A 19302-nucleotide genomic window follows, 5' to 3' on the forward strand; every position below is an offset into this window, starting at 1 on the left:
AGTCTTCGTCTCAGCCTTCTCAGTGTGGGAGACTGATTCGTCTGAGCATAATACCACCTCATTAGTAAACCAAAACCATACCGGAGATGTACTGTAAACACATGGTAATAACATTCAAAGCATCTTATCTTAATGTTAACATCAGAATATCATAATAACAGCTATTGTATTTACATTTACATTTACATTTAAGTCATTTAGCAGACGCTCTTATCCAGAGCGACTTACAAATTGGTGCGTTCACCTTAAGACATCCAGTGGAACAGCCACTTTACAATAGTGCATCTAAATCTTTTAAGGGGGGGGTGAGAAGGATTACTTTATCCTATCCTAGGTATTCCTGAAAGAGGTGGGGTTTCAGGTGTCTCCGGAAGGTGGTGATTGACTCCGCTGTCCTGGCGTCGTGAGGGAGTTTGTTCCACCATTGGGGGGCCAGAGCAGCGAACAGTTTTGACTGGGCTGCGCGGGAACTGTACTTCCTCAGTGGTAGGGAGGCGAGCAGGCCAGAGGTGGATGAACGCAGTGCCCTTGTTTGGGTGTAGGGCCTGATCAGAGCCTGGAGGTACTGAGGTGCCGTTCCCCTCACAGCTCCGTAGGCAAGCACCATGGTCTTGTAGCGGATGCGAGCTTCAACTGGAAGCCAGTGGAGAGAGCGGAGGAGCGGGGTGACGTGAGAGAACTTGGGAAGGTTGAACACCAGACGGGCTGCGGCGTTCTGGATGAGTTGTAGGGTTTAATGGCACAGGCAGGGAGCCCAGCCAACAGCGAGTTGCAGTAATCCAGACGGGAGATGACAAGTGCCTGGATTAGGACCTGCGCTGCTTCCTGTGTGAGGCAGGGTCGTACTCTGCGGATGTTGTAGAGCATGAACCTACAAGAACGGGACACCGCCTTGATGTTAGTTGAGAACGACAGGGTGTTGTCCAGGATCACGCCAAGGTTCTTAGCGCTCTGGGAGGAGGACACAATGGAGTTGTCAACCGTGATGGCGAGATCATGGAACGGGCAGTCCTTCCCGGGAGGAAGAGCAGCTCCGTCTTGCCGAGGTTCAGCTTGAGGTGGTGATCCGTCATCCACACTGATATGTCTGCCAGACATGCAGAGATGCGATTCGCCACCTGGTCATCAGAAGGGGGAAAGGAGAAGATTAATTGTGTGTCGTCTGCATAGCAATGATAGGAGAGACCATGTGAGGTTATGACAGAGCCAAGTGACTTGGTGTATAGCGAGAATAGGAGAGGGCCTAGAACAGAGCCCTGGGGGACGCCAGTGGTGAGAGCGCGTGGTGAGGAGACAGATTCTCGCCACGCCACCTGGTAGGAGCGACCTGTCAGGTAGGACGCAATCCAAGCGTGGGCCGCGCCGGAGATGCCCAACTCGGAGAGGGTGGAGAGGAGGATCTGATGGTTCACAGTATCGAAGGCAGCCGATAGGTCTAGAAGGATGAGAGCAGAGGAGAGAGAGTTAGCTTTAGCAGTGCGGAGGGCCTCCGTGATACAGAGAAGAGCAGTCTCAGTTGAATGACTAGTCTTGAAACCTGACTGATTTGGATCAAGAAGGTCATTCTGAGAGAGATAGCGGGAGAGCTGGCCAAGGACGGCACGTTCGAGAGTTTTGGAGAGAAAAGAAAGAAGGGATACTGGTCTGTAGTTGTTGACATCGGAGGGATCGAGTGTAGGTTTTTTCAGAAGGGGTGCAACTCTCGCTCTCTTGAAGACAGAAGGGACGTAGCCAGCGGTCAGGGATGAGTTGATGAGCGAGGTGAGGTAAGGGAGAAGGTCTCCGGAAATGGTCTGGAGAAGAGAGGAGGGAATAGGGTCAAGCGGGCAGGTTGTTGGGCGGCCGGCCATCACAAGACGCGAGATTTCATCTGGAGAGAGAGGGGAGAAAGAGGTCAGAGCACAGGGTAGGGCAGTGTGAGCAGAACCAGCGGTGTCGTTTGACTTAGCAATTGTACACAGCTCATACCATTTAAGAATATGGTAATCGTATTAAATATGCCAATTTCTAATATTCTCATTCCAGTTTACCATTGTTTATACGGTTTGATTCAAATTTTTCGTTCCATAATCCCACTGGCCTGTGATTATCCCAATCCCTGACGGATGATTGACATGGGATTTTTCCTGGTCTCTGGCGACCTGTGACGGTGGGTTGATATTAAGAGGGTTCAGAGATACAGACATTCAAGGCCAGGCCAAGTGAAACAGACCTGACTGTCAAAACTGCAGACTGTGAGTGTGGAACACTCTCACCACAATCACATTGGGATTATTACTTGATATGCATCTTAGCCTGGGAGACAACAAAGGGCAATTGTGATGTCGACAATATTGATTGATGCACTCTCGTGTTCCCAAAGCTAATTTTAAACCCAATGCTGTGATTTTGTTGAGTGACTAAACAAGTTAACATCATATGATCTAAAGGTTTTTCAGATGAAGTTGTTATTGAGTGATTGAAATTGTTGCCATATTGCTTTGTCTTTTGCAGGGAAATATGACCATATAAATATGACCACCTCTTAATTTTGCAAATTACAAATGGAGAATATCTGTTATATTTGTACCTCCTTTAGAGACCTGCCCTTTAAAACAATACCAGATACCAGAAGCATTGCTTACCACAATAACATGAATCTTCCTCAGGACCTTCTCTTATTGCTCTCCAAATACTATATCATTTATCTATATTATAGGTAAAAAGCTGTTTGAATTTTTAGAATTCTATTCCGTTATTATCTTTATTTAGTTTTAGTTAGGTGTCCTGTGCTGTGGATGTGTGGTTGGCCTTTGGGGGGAGGTTACAGTCAGTTGGTGGTCGGGCTTCCTGGGCTCTCCCTCCCTTCTCTTTCTGCTGCATTTAAAGGGAATCTGCGGTGAATGAACTCTGCGAAATTACTTCACTCGGTAGCAGATAGTTCAGTGTATTCATAGGACCTTTCCATTATACTCACAGTGAACCTTGGTCCTTGGTGCAGCAGTCCATCGTCTGACTAACACACTCCTTTGGCAAAACCAGCACATTCACCTATATTGTATGCTGGGAGATTGTTCCTTCAGATCCCATTACTGCTCCTGCTGCCAAGACTGAACAGTGTCAGGAACATACAGGACAGCAACCATTTGCAAGTAAGTAAGTAGCATTGAACAAGGCTTCAAGTATACCCCCTGGACAGGACACAAGTCTATCGCAGAGCCTTGCCCCCAATCTATCTCCTTCATGCTAAGTGCCAAACAGAGATGCATTGCGGCACAGTTTTATAGTCTTTGGTATGACTCAGCCAGGGATCAAACTCCCAACCTTCCAAACTCAAGGCAGACACTCTAACCGCAAGGTTAGTTGGTAGCATAGGCTAAAAGCTGGTGAAATAAAAAATCCTATCAAACCTGATGTCAATTTGCAGATGCGTTTTATAATTTAGTTTGTCTCTCTCGATACAAGAACTATCTATTTGAAACAGCACAGTGTTGCATTGTTCAGCAGAGCGTACAGTTGTAGTAATTATCTACAGTGCTTTCGGAAAGTATTCAGACCCCTTGACTTTTTTCCACATTTTGTTACGTTACAGCCTTATTCTAAAATGTATTAAATACATAAAAATCCTCATCAATCTACACACAATATCCCATAATGACGAAGCGGAAAATGTTTTTGTTTGTAAATATAAAAAAAACACCATATTTACATAAGTATTCAGACGTTTTGCTGTGAGACTCGAAATTGAGCTCAGGTGCATACTGTTTCCATTGATCATCCTTGATGTTTCTGCAACTTGATTGGAGTCCACCAGTGGTAAATTCAATTGATCTATATAAGGTCCCACAGTTGACAGTGCATGTCAGAGCAAAAACCAAGACATGATGTCTAAGGAATTGTCCGTTGTGCTCCGAGACAGGATTGTGTCGAGGCACAGATCTGAGGAAGGGTACCAAACTGAGCAATCGGGGGAGAAGGGAGGTGACCAAGAACCCGATGTTCACTCTAACAGAGAGTGACAATCGGGAGAACCTGCCAGAAGAACCTACCAGAAGGACAACCATCTCTGCAGCACTCCACCAATCAGGCCCTTATGGTAGTGGCCAGGCGGAGGTCACTCTCCAGTAAAAGGCACATGACAGCACACTTGGAGATTGCCAAAAGGCACCTAAAGACTCTCAGACCATGAGAAACGAGATTCTCTGATCTGATGAAACCAAGATTGAACTCTTTGGCCTGAATGCCATCGTCACGTCTGGAGGAAACCTGGCACCATCCCCATGGTCAGTGGTGGAAAAAGTACCCAATCCTTGAGTAAAATTATAGATACGTTAATAGAAAGTTACTCAAGAAAAAGTGAAAGTCACCCAGTAAAACACTACTTGAGTAAGTCTAAAATGATTTGGATGTAAGTATCAAAAGTAAATGTAATTGCTAAAATATTCTTCAGTATCAAAAGTGAAAGTATAAATAATTTATTAAGCAAAGCAGAAGGCACCATTTTCCATTTAATAAAAAAAAAATGGATAGTCAGGGGTACAATCCAAGACTAATAATAATTTACATATGATGCATTTACATTTAGTGAATCTGCCAGATCAGAGGTGGTAGGGATGACCACGTGTTCTCTTGATAAGTGGGTGAATTGGACAATATTCCTGTCCTGCTAAGCAACAAATACTTTAGGGTGTCAGGGAAATGTATGGCGTAAAAAGTACATTATTTAGGAATGTAGTGAAGTAAAAGTTGTCAAATATAAATAGTAGAATACACACCCCCAAAAATGACTTAAGTAGTAATTTTAAGTATTTTTACTTTACACCACTGCCTACGTTGAAGCAAGGTGGTGGCAGCATCATAATGTGGGGATGTTTTTCAGCGGCAGGGACTGGGAGACTAGTCAGGATCGAGGCAAAGATGAACGGAGCAAAGTACAGAGAGCTCCATGATGAAAACATGCTCAGGACCTCAGACTGGGGTGAAGGTTCACCTTCCAACAGGACAATGACCCTAAGTACGCAGCCAAGACAACGCAGGAGTGGCTTCGGGACAAGTCTTTGAATGTCCTTGAGTGGCCCAGCCAGAGCCCTGACTTGAACCCAATCGAAACTCTCTGGAGAGACCTGACAATAGCTGTGCAGCAATGCTCCCCATCCAACCTAACAGAGCTTGAGAGGATCTGCAGAGAAGAATGGGAAAAACTCCACAAATACAGGTGTGCCAAGCTTGTAGCGTCATACCCAAGAAGACTCGATGCTGTAATCGCTGCCAAAAGTGCTTCAGCAAAGTACAGAGTGAATGGTCTGAATACTTATGTAAATGTGATATTTCAGTTAGTTTTTTAATAAATTTGCAAAAATTTTACAAACCAGTTTTTGCTTTGTCATTATGGGATATTTTGTGTTGATTGAGGAAGTAAAACAATTTAAGATATTTTAGAATAACGGTGTAACGTAACGAAATGTGGAAAAATAAACGAGGTCTGAATACTTTCTGAATGCACTGTATGCATCTGTTGGTAACAGATACCTTAAAAAAGGTAGAGGCGTGGATCAGAAAACCAGTCAGTATCTGTTTTGACCACCCGTTACCTCATGCAGTGTGACATATCTCCTTCTAATAGAGATGATCAGGCTGTTGATTGTGGCCTGTGGAATGTACAGATCCTTGTGCCGTGCATTATCATGCTGAAACATAAGGTGATGGAGGCAGATGATTGGCTCAACAATTGGCCTCAGGGCCTCGTCACAGTATCTCTATTAAATGCAAAATTGGGTTCATTGTCCATAGCTTATGCTTGTCCATACCATAACCCCACCGCCACCATGGGGCACTCTGTTCACAACGTTGACATCAGCCATATACGTGGTCTGCGCTTGTAAGGCCGGTTGGACATACTGCCAAATTCTCTAAAGTTACGTTGGAGGTGGTTTATGGTAGAGAAATTAACGTAAACTTTTCTGGCAATAGCTCTAGAGGACATGCCTACAGTCAGCATACCTCCCTCAACTTCAGACATCTGTGGCACTGTGTTACAAAACTGCACAGTTTAGTGGCCTTTTATTGTCCCCAGCACAAGATGCACCTGTGTAATGATCATGCTGCCTAATTAGCTTCTTGTCAGGTGGATGGATTATCTTGGCAAAGGATAAATGCTCACTAACAGGGATGTAAACAAATGTGTGCTCACAATTTGAGAGAAATAAGCTATTTGTGGGTATGGAAAATATCTGCGTTCTTTTATTTCAGCTCATGAAACACTTTACATGTTGCGTTTTTATATTTTTGTTCAGTGTAGATGATTGTTGAGTTGTGAATGTCAGTGAAATGTAGAGAGGCAAAACCAGGCATGTCGCAATATCGCCTATGATATTAAAGCTTTTCTTCTACGTATCCTAAGTAATGCCATGGATTCATCGTTTTTTGGGGCCAAAATAGTGAACTTGGAGGCAAAAAAGGGATGCATAATGTAAGATGCAAACCTCATATTTTAAATGAGTATTAGATTTCAAAACCTTTGACTAACCGCTACGCCATGGAGTTTTGATTAACAATGTGGGAGAAACTTCTATATTAGGGATGGGAAACCTTGATGGGGATTAGGGTCACAAAAAATCTGAACTCATCATGACAGGCCGCAGTGGCACTCGGGTCTGCGTACCCCCATCCATACCCACAAATCCAGTCAGAGACAGCTCTAGCCTTTTGGGGGCCCTAAGTGAAATGTTTTAATTGTACCTTGTGTATTCTACTATTTTAACTCCCAACAGTAAGTTGAGACCTCGACTAAGTTCAATATTGGGAAATTGATCCAATTGAGCCGACTACATCCCTGTGCTATATAAACACCAGCCGCTGCTATTTATTACTGACCAGCAGATGCCCTTAATATGCATTGTGCTTAAAGCTCTAAGTAATGAACCGTTACAGGTACTCAAGTCCTTCTGTTCACCTGATTTAGAATTCCTCACAATCAAATGTCGACCGCATTATCTTCCAAGGGAATTCTCTTCGATTAAAATCACAGCCAATATATATTCCCCCCCAAGCAGACACATCGATGGCTCTGAACGAACTTTATTTGACTCTTTGCAAACTGGAATCCATTTATCCGGAGGCTGCATTCATTGTAGCTGGGGATTTTAACAAGGCTAATCTGAAAACAAGACTCCCTAAATTTGATCAACATATCGATTGCGCAACCAGGGCTGGAAAAACCTTGGATCACTGCTATTCTAACTTCCGCGACGCATATAAGGCCCTGCCCCGCCCTCCTTTTGGAAAAGCTGACCACGACTCCATTTTGTTGATCCCTGCCTACAGACAGAAACTAAAACAAGAAGCTCCCGCGCTGAGGTCTGTTCAACGCTGGTCCGACCAATCTGATTCCACACTCCAAGACTGCTTCCATCACGTGGACTGGGATATGTTTCGTATTGCGTCAGACAACAACATTGACGAATACGCTGATTCGGTGAGCGAGTTCATTAGAACGTGCGTTGAAGATGTCGTTCCCATAGCAACGATTAAAACATTCCCAAACCAGAAACCGTGGATTGATGGCAGCATTCGAGTGAAACTGAAAGCCCGAACCACTGCTTTTAATCAGGGCAAGGTGACCGGAAACATGACCGAATATAAACCGTGTAACTATTCCCTCCGCAAGGCAATCAAACAAGCTAAGCGTAAGTATAGAGACAAAGTAGAATCTCAATTCAACGGCTCAGACACGAGGTATGTGGCAGGGTCTACAGTCAATCACGGATTACAAAAAGAAAACAAGCCCAGTCACGGACCAGGATGTCTTTCTCCCAGGCAGACTAAATAACTTTTTTGCCCGCTTTGAGGACAATACAGTGCCACTGACACGGCCCGCAACTAAAACATGCGGACTCTCCTTCACTGCAGCCGACATGAGGAAAACATTTAAACGTGTCAACCCTCGCAAGGCTGTAGGCCCAGACGGCATCCCCAGCCGCACCCTCAGAGCATGCGCAGACCAGCTGGCTGGTGTGTTTACGGACATATTCAATCAATCCCTATCCCAGTCTGTTGTTCCCACATGCTTCAAGAGGGCCACCATTGTTCCTGTTCCCAAGAAAGCTAAGGTAACTGAGCTAAACGACTACCACCCCGTAGCACTCACTTCCGTCATCATGAAGTGCTTTGAGAGACTAGTCAAGGACCATATCACCTCCACCCTACCTGACACCCTAGACCCACTCCAATTTGCTTACCGCCCAAATAGGTCCACAGACGATGCAATCTCAACCACACTGCACACTGCCCTAACCCATCTGGACAAGAGGAATACCTATGTGAGAATGCTGTTCATCGACTACAGCTCGGCATTTAACCCCATAGTGCCCTCTAAGCTCGTCATCAAGCTTGAGACCCTGGGTCTCGAACCCGCCCTGTGCAACTGGGTACTGGACTTCCTGACGGGCCGCCCCCAGGTGGTGAGGGTAGGCAACAACATTTCCACCCCGCTGATCCTCAACACTGGGGCCCCACAAGGGTGCGTTCTGAGCCCTCTCCTGTACTCCCTGTTCACCCACGACTGAGTGGCCATGCACGCCTCCAACTCAATCATCAAGTCATCAAGTTTGCGGACGACACAACAGTGGTATGCTTGATTACCAACAACGACGAGACGGCCTACAGGGAGGAGGTGAGGGCCCTCGGAGTGTGGTGTCAGGAAAATAACCTCACACTCAACATCAACAAAACTAAGGAGATGATTGTGGACTTCAGGAAACAGCAGAGGGAACACCCCCCTATCCACATTGATGGGACAGTAGTGGAGAGGTTAGTAAGTTTTAAGTTCCTTGGCGTACACATCACAGACAAACTGAATTGGTCCACCCACGCAGACAGCATCGTGAAGAAGGCGCAGCAGCGCCTCTTCAACCTCAGGAGGCTGAAGAAATTTGGCTTGTCACCAAAAGCACTCACAAACTTCTACAGATGCACAATCGAGAGCATCCTGTCAGGCTGTATCACCGCCTGGTACGGCAACTGCTCCGCCCACAACCGTAAGGCTCTCCAGAGGGTAGTGAGGTCTGCACAACGCATCACCAGGGGCAAACTACCTGCCCTCCAGGACACCTACACCACCCGATGTCACAGGAAGGCCATAAAGATCATCAAGGACAACAACCACCCGAGCCACTGCCTGTTCACCCCGCTATCATCCAGAAGTCGAGGTCAGTACAGGTGCATCAAAGCTGGGACCGAGAGACTGAAAAACAGCTTCTATCTCCATGCCATCAGGCTGTTAAACAGCCACCACTAACATTGAGTGGCTGCTGCCAACACACTGACTCAACTCCAGCCACTTTAATAATGGGAATTGATGGGAAATGATGTAAAATATATCACTAGCCACTTTAAACAATGCTACCTAATATAATGTTTACATACCCTACATTATTCATCTCATATGTATATGTATATACTGTACTCTATATTATCTACTCCATCTTTATGTAATACATGTATCACTAGCCACTTTAACAATGCCACTTTGTTTACATACTCATCTCATATGTATATACTGCACTCAATACCATCTACTGTATCTTGCCTATGCCGCTCTGTACCATCACTCACTCATATATCTTTATATTCTTATCCCCTTACACTTGTCTATAAGGTAGTAGTTTTGGAATTGTTAGCTAGATTACTTGTTGGTTATTACTGCATTGCCAGAACTAGAAGCACAAGCATTTCGCTACACTCGCATTAACATCTGCTAACCATGTGTATGTGACAAATAAAATGTGATTTGATTTGATTTTTCGACACAATTTGGTGAAAGACCCAGATTCTTCAGAAAGCCTTGTTTTCCCATCAGAAGTTGTTTCACAAGCAGTTCTCCAGAACATCATAATGAAATCATCATCAAGCTTTGATGATTTTAATCAGCTGTGTAGGACTATGCCAGAAAACTAAATGTGCACCCGTTGGGGTCCCCAGAACTGAGTTTGGGAAACGCTGCTCCAGATCAATGAATAGAGGTTATTCTACTTGTCCAATGACACTCTTATTCTACACTGTCCTTCAGTAGGATTTGTGGAATTGAATCCCATCTGGGCTAGCTTGGGACTCTTTCTTCACACAAGTGACTGTGGGCGTGTAGAGTTAAAGAACCATGTCACACTATGGGTTTAACTATGAAACGCTAGTTCTCCTGAGGACATTTCCCCTCTTACCTACTCCTGTATCAAAGCAGCTTTCCTTCTGTAGTAATGTCATCATTACAATTTCACAGTCTCTTCAGAGAAACCATCCCTACGGTTTTATGCCGTCCAAGGCGCAGTCTCAGATATGCCAGCGTTGTGGGTGTAGGGAAGAATGGAGTGGGAAATGGGCTGATGGAAGAATAGAAAAGGAGGAGAATGTGTGATGATTCATCCAATATCTGCCTCCTCTGTGATATGTCATCCAACAGAAGGGATATTGTGTCAATAGCATGGTGAATTTGTATAAAAGACACTCCCAACTTAACATGTTGGTCTGTTTTTGCCTTTTAGTGTCATCTTTGAATACAGGGAAATGTTATAATCAATAGAATTGTATGGATGAGAGAGTCACCAACAAAAAATATCTCATTCAAATCAGCCCTCCAGCTATTTTTGAGCATTTACTGTTGAAAAACAATATCCCAAGTGTAAATACACGCATGTACACTTTAGGGTAAAAAAAACAAAACGCATTGAGCAAAATAGTGTTTTTTGTTGTTGACAAAACTGCAAACTTCAAGGAGTAGGCCATTCAAGGAGTTGGTCTGATGTGATGTAATCGGCCTCCCCTCATTATTGCGGGAACAATAGAGGAGCAATAGATGGAAAAAGAGCTAATCATTGAAGTGAAAGGAGACTGGAGTGCCACTTTAGCGCCCCACTGTAAGTTCCTAGAGAGATCTTGGACATGTAATCAAGACATGAGATAACATTTTGTGTATGATGTGTAGCAACCTAACAATGGTAGGCACATTAGTACAGTAGGCAGCGTTTCTTACTGAGTATGTTGAAAAGAGGAGTTTGGGAGCTGACTTTCATGCCTTTCGACCTTGGGAGTCCATGGCAACCCTTTTAAATTCAATATGGAGAGGTGAGTAGGGAGGGAGAAGAGGGAGGAGGGAGAGAGAGAGCGTGTGAGATTGAGAGAAAAAAAATCATCTCATCATTCCACACATGATTGCAGCAAAAGGAGTTGAGACAGAAAAAGAAAGCAGTGAAAATCTCAAACCAACACGAATCCCTTCTCTCATATCTAGCCCCTCTGTCACTGTGTGGTGTGTCTCATCGCTTCTACTTTGCTTTATCTTGCAGGAATTCACTCAGCAGCCCGGAGACCTGAGCGGCCTGAACCCCCCCTGTGAGGGATCTCCATAGGCAGGGTGGTGAGTTACAGTGTGCCGAGGAGCACAGTGGGCAGAGGAGTGCATACCACGTTGGTCAGACCATGGAGTGAGGAGGAAAGAAGGAGATGCATATGTAAGAAAGGAAGAGGAGATATCCTTTGAAGAGCCATCTAAATGAATGCTCCTATTATAATTGAGTGCTTCTAAGAGCAAAGCAACATGAGAGGACGCCTGTTCTGTGCCCACTGCTTCAAGAGGTATTATTAAGATTAACCCTCTGGATATAGAGTAGACTAGTGTTCTTTGTGATCCTGATTCCGCTGGTTTCTAGAGTGTGTCTTGATTTGTGTCTGGGCTGTGGTCATGGTGTCTCAGCCCCAGGGGTGTGCTCTGCATCGGACTGGCAGGATCTGTCACAGAGGCAGCCTGATCAGGCTCTTACTCCTTCTTTACTGCTCTCTCACGGCCGCCCAAGCCGCTAAACCCAAAGTCCCGAGCGGCACACACCTCAACTCCATCCGCATCGACGGGGATATCTCCCTGGGAGGCCTGTTCCCCGTGCACTCCAGGGGCAACGAAGGCAAGGCCTGCGGGGAGCTGAAGAAGGAGAAGGGGATCCATCGTCTGGAGGCCATGCTGTTCGCCCTGGACCGTATCAACAACGACCATTCCCTGCTTCCCAATATCACGCTGGGGGCGCGCATCCTAGACACGTGTTCCCGGGATACCCACGCCCTGGAGCAGTCACTCACCTTCGTCCAGGCTCTCATCGAGAAGGATGGGACGGACGTCAAGTGTCTCGGCGGGGGGGCACCCATCATCACCAAGCCTGAGAGGGTGGTGGGAGTCATCGGAGCCTCGTCCAGCTCTGTGTCAATCATGGTGGCCAACATACTGCGGCTCTTCAAGGTAAGGACCACACCTTGGTGGTGATTTACTACTTGTGTGTGGTTGTGGTTTGTTTGCAGTGTTAGTGAGTATCTGATGTATGTATACTGTGGTGTTTGTTCTGTGTTAGATCTAGTTGGGAATGTTATCCTCATTCCTGGGAAAACATTCTATTCGAGCACAATTTGGTTCGTTGATATTTGGAAAGAAGAGCATGAATAAATAATGACTGAGACATGTAGCTCAGTTTGCAGATTATGGTGCTTGTAACGCCAGGGTTGTACGTTCGATTCCCACAGGGAACCAGTATGAAAATAGGTATGAAAATATATGCACTCTACTGTAAGTGACTCTGGATAAGAGTGTCTGCTAAATGACAAAAAAAAAAAATATTGAGAAAAAAATCTCTGCCTCCACACCATAGTTCCCATAATCCTAAAGTAATGCCATTGGCCATCTCAATCTGAGGACTGCTAAATTGTCACAATTATTGCCTCTAACCCAAAGAGTTGGATAGATGGCACACATGCAAAGATAGGCGATGCACTCTGGTACATCTCTATGCTCTCAACATACTAAATAACAGGATGCAACATTAGTTCATTTCATTGTCTGCTCATAAATTTCTCTTTCGACCTGGATTCCGTTCTTTGATCGACCCTGTGATAGGAAAAGTCATTTTCATCCACATGCTGTCCTTGTTCATAGCACATACCAATCCCGTGGTTTCACTGATTTATAAGCCCCGTCCACCCAGCCCTAGAAATAACTTCTTAAATGCTGATCTGTTTATGCTGCGTCTTCTGTTGCTCTGGTTTGATCGGTGGTGTTGGCTCATTGAGTCATTTCTTCCTTTTGATAAGAAATGTGTTGCCTTTACTCTCTTGGAAGGCATGCATTCAGGCTGTGTTTTAAGACCAATTGGATATTTTGCTTATCTATTACTAAACATCTCACTAACTCGTTTCAGGAAACTAGGAATATGTTGCGGGGTCACTACTTCACAGGAGAGCCATCTGAATGCAGACTGTTTAAATGAAATCAAAATGTTTTTTTTTCGGAAAATGCGTTTTCCTTGAACATGCAAACTTTAATGTGCCTTAATAACAAACTTGTATGCATCTGTAAATACGATTCAAATTGTTAAATTACGTGCCTAGTTTGTTTAGTTACAGAAAAAGGCCGCCAGTCATGATTGGCTGAGATAATGAGTGTGCTGGACATGCCTAGAGATGAGTTTGGATTGGTCTGCCATATAGCACACTTCTGTCTATTTTAGCTGGTTAGTATGTGTTGGTAATCCTGTCTAACGCATCTTAAAAAAAAAAACTATATCTCCGAGTAGAACTGCTTAAGTATTGCTCTCCAGTTTCTGGAGGACCGAGTTTTGAAATCAGTGGAATTAGAGTATGATAGCTAATGAGATGGGGAAAACACCTGTCTCCAGATTACATCTTCAAACTAAGGGCAACCGTGACAGGGAGAAGCATCCATCCATGATGTATACGGTAAGATAGTCTACACCCTAAAAGTAAAGGTTCCTGGAGTATCCTTTAGGGGTTTTTACAAATTTAAACTGTGGGGGAACCCCTATAAGTCTAAGTTCTTCGAATAACCTCTTTTAATGGATCCTTAAATAACCTTTTGTGGTTAATTTTTTAACTAACCCACCTCCCCTATTATTATTATTATTATTATTATTATTAATAATAACACAATATTTTAGTCCTCAGTATTTATTATGATCTTAATGGCAAAGCAGAATTAAAAATATAAATATAAGGTAAACTCCCATCAGAGCCTCAAGTCCAATGGGTATATCCTGTCCCTTGTTGATGTTCTCCTTATCCATAGCCAGAATGATTTTGCAGGGCATTTGATATGCCTCCTTGTCTGTATACCTGCAGACATAGACACAAAAAGTGAGCAGTTCAGTAATCTGCACCCAATACAGCTAGCCTTCAACATATTCTTAAAGCCTACATATTCTTACCTTATTGTTGATTGATATCCATTGAATTTTGTCCATTTTCTGTTTTAGAAACATTTGCACAAATATGAAAAGAGATGGTATAATCATAGAATAATGTCAATTTATATCATACAAGGGACAAACCTTAACTTAAATTGAGGAGATCCTCACATTCTTTACAAGTGGTTCAGTTGGGCAGCTTGGTTTCTGCATGAACCCTCACCAACTAAGGAGGTTCCTCGATGAACCCCACCTCCTATGGGCTTCTTGGAAGAACCTTTTGGGGGCAATTTTTAGTGCCAAGAAGCCTAAGGTTCTTCTAGGAACCTCCGTAGTTGGTTCTTAGAAGAATCTTAGAACCTTTGCTAAACCCCTCATTTTTAGAGTGTAGAGTTACATTTACAGATATTACACGTTTCTAATTGACAGAAAGTCGTTTTCATGTCAAGTTAAAATGTAAATGCTAGCTAACGTTATGTGTATGGTCTTATTTCATATCTCAGAGCCATTTGCTTTGCTAACATTGAACCTGGTTGGTTAGCTACCTGCAGATTCATGCAAGGTAGTAACATCATGAGTTGGGACTATGGTTCATTGTTTACCTAGCTACCTATGAATGTGCGAGAGCGCTGAATAACTGACAAATTTACGAACGCTCAACACCCGATTGCTATGGCTAGCGTCAGTAAACGTTGGCAAAAAGAGTAAATTGTTGCCAGCAGCACAGTTGCAGTCACCAACACTCTGGATAACATAAAAACAGCCTAACCAGCTCTGCTAGGGCGAGTAAAATGGTCAGTAAGCTGTTCTCTACTTTGTGTCTAGAAGTAGCTAGCAAGCTAGCCAGCTTTAGCCAGTTAGTTTGGGTGCTTGACCCTTTAAGACAGGGGTGTCAAAGTCAAATGGACGGAGGGCCAAATAAAAAAATCAGCTACAAGACGAGGGCCGGACTGTTCGAATGTTCATTGAAAAATTTTTAAATGACGCATATAGTCTAGTGAACCTAATTGAACCTACTGAAAACCTAACAAATATATTACAATATGATCAGATAAATAAAGCAATATTTTCTTATGGCTCTGTCAGTAATCTTTAATTTTCAACAGACACAAAAGACAAATTTCCTTTATATAAATATCCCCATAACATGAACATTAAATGAAAGAAACCGGTATTCAAGGCACCATCAGTAGACTATATTTTCTATTTTAGCAAAAGTGGGCTAAATTTACTTCAAAGAAAAAACAATAATAGCAATTTTCTATCATCCACTCAACTGAAATATTTTTAAAATATAATTGGATTGAAATACAAAAAATAAAGTGCAAAAATCTATTAATCAAAAACAACACTTTGTTTAAGGAGAAGTAACATGCAGTGAAAACAAATATTAAATTTTAACTTTTAAACTTGAACTGAGTAAAAACTCTAAATATGTGATTGCACAGTAATGTTCACTTGTTTGAGGTTGAGGGTGATACTTGGTGGTGTCCCATCTTTTCCACAAGTTCATCAATGTTCGGGGTAAGGCTCTGAGCTGAAGAAATCCTCAGAATTGAGTGGAGGTGTTCAGCAGTAAGTCGACTTCTGTGTGATGTTTTGTTCAGGTTCATCAAAGAAAACAGTTGTTCACACAGGTATGTGCTGCCAAACATAGACAACGTTTGAGCAGCCTGGATGCGCAGCTGGGGCATTGTGCCGGGAGGAAACGGGCGAACTCCGCAGCACCCACTGCCGCATATTTTGCCCTCAGTGCATCATTGCATTGGAGGTCAATCAACTCCATTTGGAGGTTTGGTGGTGAGCTTTCCACGTCAACAGCAAATGGGTTACCGAGCAGTTCCAACCTGCTTTTTGTGCTTCAAAGTCAGCAAATCGGCGTCGAAAGTCAGCGGCAAGCATACCTATTTTATCAGCCAACTGTGTGCTCGGGAACGCACTGGTAGAGAGCTTCTCTTTCATGGTCTGGCAGCTGGGAAAGTGGCTCAAATTTTCTTTCCGCATCTGCGTCTCCCACAGAGTCAGTTTGGTTTTAAATGCCTTCACTGTACTGTACATATCAGAGATGACACGATCCCGACCCTGCAGCTGCAAGTTTATTGCATTCAGATGACTCGTAATGTCACACAGAAAAGCCATTTCACACAGAAACATTTCGTCTCGGAGTTGTGTTGTGTCTTTCCCTTTGCTGTCCAAGAACAGACAAATCTCCTCACGAAGCTCGAAACATCTTTGAAGCACCTTTCCCTGGCTTAGCCATCGCACCTCTGTGTGATAAGGCAAATCACCATGCTCCGTTTCTAACTCCGTCAGAAATGCCTTGAACTGGCGGTGATTCAAACCTTTGGCTCTGATAAAGTTAACTGTGCGCGTGATGATGCTCATTACATGCTCCATTTTCAAGGCTTTACCGCACAACGCTTCCTGGTGTATGATACAATGATAAGCTGTCAGCTCACCTGTCGCGTTTTCCTCTTGCAACTTTTCCCGTATCTTCGCCACCAGTCCGCTCCTGTGTCCACACATCGCAGGTGCTCCGTCGGTTGTCAAACCCACGAGTTTTTCCCAAGGCAGCTCCATCTCATTTACACATCTTGACACCTCTTCATACAAATCATGCCCCGTAGTTGTGCCATGCATAGGACGTAAAGCCAAAAACTCCTCTGTCACGCTTAGGTTGGAGTCCACTCCGCGGATGAAAATTGACAACTGGGCAATGTCAGAAATGTCGGTGCTCTCATCCTCAACAGCCAAGGAATATGCAATAAAATCTTTTCCCTTTTTCACAAGCTGCTCTTTTAGATTGATGGACAACTGGTCTACTCTCTCGGCAATGGTGTTTCTGCTCAGACTCACATTTAAAAAGAGTTGCCTTTTTTCTGGGCAAACTTCGTCACAAACTTTAATCATGCAGTTTTTGATGAAATCCCCCTCCGTAAATGGCCGGGCTGATTTAGCGATCTCTTCTGCCAAAATAAAACTGGCCTTGACAGCAGCCTGGCCTTGTGATTTGGCTTTTTTGAACAGAGCCTGTCGAGATTTGAGGCCTCGTTTTAATTCCTCTGCCTTTTGTAGCCTTTGTTCCATGTCCATATTCTTGTTTTTGTCCGCGTGTTTCGTTTCATAATGTCGTCTCAGATTATACTCTTTCAGTACCGCCACACTTTCTCCACACAGAAGACACACAGGTTTTCCAGCTACCTTCGTGAACATATACTCCGACTCCCACCTTGTTTGAAACCCCCGGTTCTCAGTATCCACCTTCCGTTTTGCCATTTTTGATGGGTATCTGAAAGTTAATTTTACTGTGATGCTGACGACTGCTGTGCCAATAAATATTGAAATGAAGCAGCCTACTGCTCGGTGCGTCACCTTTGCATTGTGGGAAATGTAGTATTGGTGCGTGTAAAAGATCTGCGGGCTGCCGGCTTGCTGCGGGCCGGTTCTAATAATAAATCAAGATCATCCCAGGGGCCGTAAAAAACCTTCTTGCGGGCCGGATGTGGCCCGCGGGCCTTGACTCTGACATATGTGCTTTAAGAGATGGGTGTGAACGATGCTGAATGGGTGTAGACAAAGAAGAGCTCTCCAATAGGGACCAAAACATTCAAAGGCCCTTTTCTCAAAAGAGAGGTTACAAGTTTGTCAACTTTCAAAGCAGAATTACTTTTCCATCTTACCTCAAATGCAGTGTATGATATACCATTTTGTAGCTTTCTGTCTCTGATTTGATCCAATGTAAAAAACACAATTTCAAATTTTGCAACATAAGACCGAATCAAGGCGGTCGGTCACAATTGTGATCATTGTATTACATAAACTCTCCTCGCTCTCCATTTGGCAAATGAGCTGCCCAGTGACGTGAGTTTACCAGATGAGCTAAATGCCTTCGGTTCTCACTTTCGAGGCAAGCAACACTGAAACATGCTTGAGAGCACCAGCTTTTCCAGTCGACTGTGTGATTACGCTCTCCGTAGCCATTGTAAGACCTTTAAACAGGTTAACATTCACAAGGCCGCAGGGCCAGACGGATTACCAGGACTTGTACTCAGAGCATGCGCTGATCAGCTGGCAAGTGTCTTCAGATTTTCAACTTCTCCCTAACCCAGTCTGCAATACCTACATGTTTCAAGAAGACCACCATAGTCCCTGTGCCCAAGAACACCAATGTAACCTGCCTAAATGACTACTGCCCCATAGCATCCAAATCTTTATCCATTAAATGCTTTGAATGGCAGGTCATGGCTCACATCAACACCATCATCCCAGAAACCCTGGACCCACACCAATTTGCATACCGCTCAAACAGATCCACAGATGATGCAATATCTATTGCACTCCACACTACCCTTTCACACCTGTACTCCGTTCACCCACGACTGCGTGGCCACGTAGGACTCCAACACCATTATTAGGTTTGCCGACAACATGAAGGTGGTATGCCTGATCATCAATGACCATGAGACAGCCTATAGGGAGGATGTCAGAGACCTGGCGGTGTGGTGCCAGGACAACGACCTCTCCCTCAACGCGAGCAAGACAAGGGAGCTGATCGTGGACTACAGGAAAAGGAGGGGAGAGCACGCCTCCATTTACATCGACGGGGCTGTAGTGGAGCGGGTCGAGACCTTCAAGTTCCTTGGTGTCCACATCACTAAGGACCTTTAATGGTCCAAAAACACCAACACAGTAAAGAGGAGGTCATAACAATGCCCATTCCCCCTCAGGAGGCTGAAAAGATTTGGCATGGGAGCACACATCCTCAAAACATTGTACAGCTGCACCATTGAGAGCATCCTGACTGGCTGCATCACCTCTTGCTATGGCAACTGCTCAACATCCAACCTCAAGGCACTACAGAGGGTAGTGCTTATGACCCAGTACAAGTCTGGGACCAAAGGTCTCCTTAACAGCTTCTACGCTTAAGCCATAAGACTGCTGAACATTTGATCAAATGGCTACCTGGACTATTTGCATTGACACCCTTATTTTATTTGTATATATATATATATATATATATATATATATATAGAATTGCACCAACTCTGTTACCCAGGCTAACTGGATTCTAACCACAGATTCACACGTACTACAC

General features: G+C 44.1%; 1 protein-coding gene and 1 pseudogene across 1 annotated transcript in view; one reads left to right on the forward strand and one right to left on the reverse strand.

The window, feature by feature from the left end:
* Positions 1-11359: 11359 nt before the first annotated feature.
* The window catches only part of LOC115135693 (metabotropic glutamate receptor 4-like), a 278426-nt gene continuing 270483 nt past the window's right edge, over positions 11360-19302 (forward strand). The window contains exon 1 of the mRNA XM_029670652.2: positions 11360-12256. Coding sequence (XP_029526512.2) covers positions 11711-12256 — 546 coding nt within the window. The 5' untranslated portion in view covers positions 11360-11710. The remainder of the gene's footprint in view (positions 12257-19302) is intronic.
* On the reverse strand, positions 15587-17813 carry LOC135574724 (general transcription factor II-I repeat domain-containing protein 2-like; annotated as a pseudogene).

Source organism: Oncorhynchus nerka, linkage group LG2 (genome assembly GCF_034236695.1).
Source record: "Oncorhynchus nerka isolate Pitt River linkage group LG2, Oner_Uvic_2.0, whole genome shotgun sequence".
Classification (NCBI taxonomy): Eukaryota; Metazoa; Chordata; class Actinopteri; order Salmoniformes; family Salmonidae; genus Oncorhynchus; species Oncorhynchus nerka.